Raw genomic sequence first — 7193 nt, 5'->3', positions numbered from 1 at the left:
CTCCTTCTGAGGGGCTGAACACTGAGAGTAATTAACATTTAATTTCAGTTTGCCTCTGCAAAATGTTGACAGTGGGTTAAATCCAGGACTGTGTGTGTGTAAGAGAGTGTGTGTGTGTGTGTAACAGTGAGAGAGAGTGCGTGTGTCTGAGTGTGTGCGCCCGCCCACTCCTCCCTCCTCCTCCTTCTATATAACCCCACTTTGACAGCTCTCAGAGTTTACTGAGCAGGAGGAATCAGACCGACAGCCTGCCGCTCGAACACGCTCTCCTCTGTCTCAGACTCGAACCTGATCCACCCTCACGAGCTGAAGCGCAGCGTCCAGTGCATGTGTGCAGGTTTCTGACCCCCCCTCTCACCTGAGGACCTCACACTTTTTTCTGACTCTCTCCAAACTGGATTCCCGGAGCTCCTCGCCATGCCTGCCCGGGTTTAGATTCTCCATGGAGCTCTCTAACCTGTACGAGGTCGCGCCCCGGCCACTGATGAGCAGCCTGAACCACGGACAGCAGCCCAACCCCGGCTACAGAGACCCGGCGGACCTCGGTGGTGAGATCGGAGACAACGAGACCTCCATCGACCTGAGCGCTTACATCGACCCTTCTGCTTTCAACGACGACTTCCTGGCAGACCTGTTCCACCACAGCTCCCGGCAGGAGAAGCTCAAGATGATGAACGGGGAGTACGACTCGGTGCCCTGCGGCCCGGGGCCCCAGCAGCTCTACATGTCTAACTTCATGGAGTCTAAGCTGGAGCCGCTCTACGAGCACAACCCGCAGCGCATCAGACCCGTGCCCATCAAGCAGGAACCCCGGGACGATGAGGACATGAACACAGGTATGCCCCCAACCTACCACCACCCGCACGCCCAGCAGTACTCCCAGCATGCCCAGCAGCCGCACCTGCAGTACCAGATTGCGCACTGCGCGCAGACCACCATGCATCTCCAGCCGGGTCACCCGACCCCTCCGCCGACTCCTGTGCCCAGCCCGCACCAGCACCACCACCACCACCAACACCCGCACCAGCACGCGCAGCAGGGCGGCATGAAGCTCCTGGACCACCAGAGAGTCGGCGGGAAGTCCAAAAAGAACGTGGACAAAAGCAGCCCGGAGTACCGGCTGAGGCGCGAGCGCAACAATGTGGCCGTGCGTAAAAGCAGGGACAAAGCCAAGATGCGCAACATGGAGACGCAGCAGAAGGTGGTGGAGCTGTCCACCGACAATGACAGACTGAGGCGGAGGGTGGAGCACCTGACCCGCGAGCTGGACACGTTACGGGGCATCTTCAGGCAGCTGCCGGACGGATCCTTCAAACCCATGGGCAGCTGAGAGACTCCTGGAGCGGAGTGGGACCAGACTGGACGTGGACTGGTATACTGCTGGATTTAATCACACACACAGTTCGAGGTGTGTTCGGACGGACTGAGAGCTGAAAGGAGAGACAGGCAGCTGATGTGTTCACTGCAAAAACAAAAAACTATCTGACAGATCAGTTTGACTTTCATGGAGTCTGAAACTTTCTCTTTAAATCACCCAGAGGAGGTGAAAATCCTCCACCCTGCAGACTGAAAAACTTTTAACATATTTAAAGATTTCAAAGCCTCTGATAGTTTCTGGAGCATTCTCACTAACTGGAAGCAGGTGAACTCGTGGAGAAAATCAGACTTTGTGGACTTTGTCAAAGACTTTGTTCTAAAGTGTATTTCTCCTATTTTCTTTTTCCCTTTTTTTTTGCAGTGTTCATGTGCCTTTTAAAACTTTTGTGCAAAAGCCGATAAGCTCGTTCCCCTGCAGATCCACACAACAGAGGACTGGTTGTTTCTGTGCCTTATTATTCCCTGTACACACTGTGTGCACGACACACTCTACTCACATATCAGTGCAGCTAAGGTAGGGCATGGTGGAGATGATACAGAATCAGCTTGTTGTGCATGTAATTCTGTTGTTTTGTACATCTCCATGCTCACCTGTGTCTCTGTAGAGGAAAGTGCACGCTGCTTGCGTTTAGGCTGAGCTGTGTTTCAATGTTAAAGCTCAATTTTTCTTCTGTTGCTCCTCCTGACTGAGCTCTGATGTTTTTTAATGATGTAAATGAGGATTTCCATACTTCATGATGGTATACGCTGAGCGTTGGCTGTGCAGCTTTAGGACAGATTCTCTGCAAACTTCAGTCAAACATCTGAGCTGCTTCACAATCCTGACACCATGCTTGTATTTTTTTCCATGCACTCAAACAAATTTAAGGTTTCAAAGCTCTGCAGCACCACATTTGGTAAAATGCATCTCAAACTTTTGCATTTGGACACCACGCAAAGCGACATCCTCTCCCGCTCAGAGCAAAGCAGCTTCTCTCCACCTGCAGGAAAGATTTATTTTGCATTAATAGAAAAGATTCTAAATAATCCACCAAATCTGCATCTATTGATAAAAAGAAACCAAAGTGATAATTTTAAAACAATCAAAAAGCGAAGACTGGAATTCAAACTGTGGTACCTGCTTCTGTCTCTCGCTGCCTCACTGAAAAACAACCATCTCCAGCCTGCTCTTTGCTGATTCTGATGATTTTAAAAGTTTAAAATTATTCAAAGAAAAAATGCTCTACAGATATTTCAATCCTTGCAGACTCGGCAGACTGAGATGTGTGTTTTTCTCCAGAAAAGGCGACAAGAAGAGCAGCTTTTTCCTCTCGTATGCACTATCTGCACAGAGCTGAAAATTTTTCATGTGTTGCTGATTTTTGAAAAACAAACTAAAACAAAATGTGAAAAGGGTTTCTATGCAACTTGTCTCTTCCTCTTTTACACACACACACACACACACACACACACACACACACACACACACACACACACACACACACACACACACACACACACACACAGTGCCTTCTGATCCTCTGAGATGACCTTTGACCTCTCGCTGGTCTGCTCGTCATCGCTCTGCAGAGTTTAAAGATGACAATTGGCGAGGACAAAGGAAGCACTTTTTATACAAACTGATGTGTTTATGTCAAAGATAACGTCTCAATTGTAAAATAAGCCTATATATAAATATATATATAAATAAATATATATATATAAAATGCCAAAAAATCTGAATTATTATAATAAAAGAGCTTGTTTTATCTGAGTCTGTTGAGTTTGGTGTGTTTATTTTTACCTTGTTGGAGGATGAGTGAGTCACTTTGACATCTAGGTCAGAAGAGTCAGTCAGTTATTTTTTTATTCACTGTGATTTCAACAGGGGGCGCTCACAGAACTGTCGGTCTGCAGATAAAGCATCACAGACTTTTCAGGCATGTTATATAACTTTAAGTTTGAGGATTCAGAAAACAGAAAAATCACTTGATCTTTGAAGAGCATCCGAAAAGAACTGAAGCTTTGACCTGGTCAGTTTTCTTCTTCTGTTCTGTTTTGATCATATTTTAATTGGAAATTACTAGAAAGTGCCTCAGTTCTGCCCAAGCAAGGTTGAATCGGACCTATGAACGCACTCAGAACCAAGGACCAAAAAACGAACGCCTCCTCTGGAGGTAAATAGCAAACTATTTGGCACAAGCCAACATTTAAATTCTTTCACTGAGACATGTTGGATACGTAACCTGGCTTTAAAGGGTTTTTACCTCTGAGGTCATGGCTCAGGTTTTTAAATGTTGGAGTCAAAACTTGCACACTGTCCAGGGGGTTGGATCCTTACGCTTACAATCACATGGCAAAGGGAATCACACACACACTGCTCCTGTAGCTGATCAGCAGTGTGAGTGTGTGTTTGTGCAGGAGACTAAAGCCCTAAAGAAAAAAAAATACTAGTAATCTACTCCATGAATTTCAATTTGGGATCATGCTTATTTTAAGAAAGACACCTAAACTAGTCATATTCAATAATAATAATAATAATAATAATAATAATAATAATAATAATAATAATAATAATAATAATAATAATTTAAAAAAATATTTTTTCAAAGTTATCTTTCAAGTCCAAAGGTCACCTTAAAAAAAAAAAACAAAAAAAAACAGCATGGTAGTACATCATTAAAGCAGACAACTGACATAAAACAAGTGAACTGGGCGGTGTCCAGTTAAAGGGAATATGCCAGTTTGAACAGGTGAGTTTGGTGTGCTGTATTTTTCATGTCCCTGGGTATTTTTAGGCTCAACTTAAAAATATGAAAAGAAAGATATCTGATTCTCTTTTCTTATTTTCAGTATATTTCACAGATGTTGAGGGAACGTAAGTCAAACTAAATCCTTGTGCTGCTTCTTGCAGGACCAAAACTTTCTGACTCGTTGGCTACTTTCCGAAAGACAGTTTTGATCAGTGGTGGGCCTAAATGTGCTCTTGGATCAAACCAGTGCTAAAGTGCCATTTTGAGTCAAAATTAGGGGTGCACCGATCACATTTTTCTGGCCAATCACTGATCTTTAAAAAGCTTGACCTGCCGATACCGATTTTTACTTTTAATTCTTTATAACTGACAGCATACACCTTCAATGTTCCAATCTTATTTTATTGAAAATCATTGAACAAAACCTTTGAAACAATAAAACCTTTTAATTTTAACTTAAGCAACCAATAAAGTGTCCTGAGTTTCAGGTCTCAGAACAAAAAGCAACAATGGCTGAATGTCAGATCTTACCAGAGGTATATAAGATCAGTTTCATTTGTAAGGGTGAGCCGATCACCAATCCCTGATCTCCTAAAATTAAGGAAATCTGCACGGTGCATGTCTTGTCAAAATGTATGCCAAAGTGCCCCACTGGGAGCCAAAACCCATGTGTGAATGTCTTCTTCAGGCCAATTTGGGGCCAATTTGTCTTCTAAAGTGCTCTGTAAAACATGCAGAATTTAGTGCCCTCTTCAGAGGCAAGAACGTGTATGTATCTTTTTTTTTCTTTTCCCCAGCCTTTCAAAAAGTCTGCACACGCCACTGGTTTTGATGAATCCACAGATGAAAGAGGGCAGATTCAAATAGACAACAACGGACTGGCTGGTTGGACTGCAGTGGTTTCACATCTGAAAAACACTGCTAAATATGGGTCTGGTGTGCTACGAGATGCACTTATTGGCGGATCATCCTGGTCAGGTATGGACAAAAGTATTTTTATAAAAGAAAGAGGGGGGTATTTGTTTTCAAAATACCTGGCAACATGTGTAAAAGGTCTTAATCTAAAGATGAACATTTTCTTCTTGTTTTAACCTGTGGGAATACTTCAGGCCTACTTTTTTTTTAAAAACAGCTGCATGAACAGATAATTTGTCCAGTTTTAAGAGACTTTATCATCAAATTGGATGCTTTTTTCTTGTAGCTAGGCTCCTCTTTTTGCAGTGTGACAACATAAAGGAGAAGTCCTGATCAAACTCATCTGCTGCACTTTAAAGACTGAACTCTAATAAAGTGTTCATGTCTTACTTCTAATATAAATTGTCTCATTAGACTTAAAGAAATCCAGCCAGAAGTCCAGAAATATGTCTGTTTCAGTATATTAGATGACCAAAAAGATGCATTAAGGGTAAAAAATATTCTTCAAATGGGGTGAAAATGAATTTCTTTAGATTCTGGTCTTCAGACATTTAGGCTGGGAGCCCTCTGGTTGTTGCTTTTTTTCTACCAAACACTTTTTACTTTCTCCTTCAAACATCTACAGATAACATCTCATATCGGGTCCAAAAATTCCTTTTTTAAAGAAAATGCTCCCAGCATGAGAAAGTTAATCCAGAAACGTATGTGTAACTTTTATATAAGGGTCATACAAGTATGAAATTTTGCAAAGAGTATTCTGAAAAAGATAGAAGAAGTAAAAGAAGTTTCTGCAGGTTTTTACTTCTGTTTTTAATCCCTCGCAAAAAAAATATCACCTGCAGGAAGAATTGGTCTGAAGATCAGTCGCTCTTGAGATCTTTAGGATTGATGTCACTGACATATTTGTATTTTAAACATTTACCAAATGATCAAACTTCAATTAAAGCTCTTAATGACTTTTGTACCTTGAAATAAAAAAAAAATCTGTGGATTTAAAATGTATGATTATTTCATTATTGTTATTTATAAACATGGAAAGTACTTTTTCCGACCTTTTAACTACCTTGAATGACGTCTTCTAAGAAATTTTTAAATATAGAAAATACATAAAAGCACCTGTCGCTTACTTCTATATTCTAACTTTTTGCAGTGAGTTATCAGCCGAGTAAATTGCATGACAATAAGGCTGCATGGTGCATGGTGGATGGTGCACAATGCACGTAGCAGCGTCACAGTTTGAGAATAAGATTTGTGGTGTGTATTTTCTGAGTGTGGAAGAATTCAGAGATGAAGTTTTAGCTAAAAGATATCTCTGCAGGCCGACAGGGAGTTGAGTGTCTCTGAGTCTCTGCAGAAACCGTGCATGAAGAAAACAAAAATCCGACTTTGTGACACAGGAGCTGCTGTTCTCCTTCTGGATGATCAGTTTATTTTTTATTATAATGATTTTATTTCTCTGTAACCCTCGTCCTCTAACAGCTGCTGTGACCCAACCTTCAGATGATCTGAGGTCCTCTCTCTTTGAAGTTTCCCGAGTGGGACAGCTGTACATAGCTTCAGCTGCTGGAAATGAGAGCCAAAGCCTGTTTATTATGTATTTATGCGTGTATTTAACCTCCTGCCAACATCTTGAAGAAAACAAAAGAATCAGCAGCATGAGAAACCTCAAATCTGTCAGTGGGCTCTCGCTGCGAGCTGGATTAGAAACAGGTGACTCCATGCTGGATGCTTCCCTGTGTGTTTGTCCAAGAATGTAGAAAATAATTGTTAATTAAAGCTCGAAATAGAAGAAAAGGAGAGAAATGTGGATGTAAGTGAGGAGGAGATGGTAGATGTGGATTCTGGAGAGTGAGGATGACTTCCAGATGTTTCTGACAGTGGCTCTGAGTGAAACATGAGCCCATGAACACAGCATCATAACAGAATAATAATGGAGCTAACGGGGGTGATAGCAGGATGAAGGCAGGAGGGGATCAGGTCCAAAAAATCATAATGAAACCACTTTGTGGTTTTCTGTCATAACTTTTTAAAAACAGTGCCATGATAGAAGAGTAGCTCTGTTTTCAGAACACCTGACAGATGGAGAGCATGTGCGAGTGAAGGAAGTAACGTCTGTGTGTATCTGTGTCGAGGTTGTTGGTGTCAGTAATATTATCACCCGTGCAAGAA

At 42.1% G+C, this 7193-nt stretch overlaps 1 protein-coding gene across 1 annotated transcript; it reads left to right on the top strand.

Moving 5' to 3' along the window:
- Positions 1 to 234: 234 nt before the first annotated feature.
- On the top strand, positions 235 to 3130 carry cebpa (CCAAT enhancer binding protein alpha). Its single transcript, XM_074665661.1, has one exon. The coding sequence runs from the start codon at positions 443 to 445 to the stop codon at positions 1328 to 1330; it is 888 nt and encodes a 295-aa protein (XP_074521762.1). The 5' UTR covers positions 235 to 442; the 3' UTR covers positions 1331 to 3130.
- Positions 3131 to 7193: the final 4063 nt, after the last annotated feature.

The sequence above is a fragment of the Halichoeres trimaculatus genome, unplaced genomic scaffold (genome assembly GCF_033239565.1).
Source record: "Halichoeres trimaculatus isolate MK-OKI-2021-1 unplaced genomic scaffold, fHalTri1.1 fHalTri1_scaffold_3, whole genome shotgun sequence".
Taxonomy (NCBI): Eukaryota; Metazoa; Chordata; class Actinopteri; order Labriformes; family Labridae; genus Halichoeres; species Halichoeres trimaculatus.
This window is presented reverse-complemented; position numbering and strand designations above follow the sequence as displayed.

Excerpts from the sequence above, each read along its gene's own strand:
- cebpa (XM_074665661.1), top strand. The coding sequence starts at position 443 with ATGGAGCTCTCTAACCTGTACGAGGTCGCGCCCCGGCCACTGATGAGC.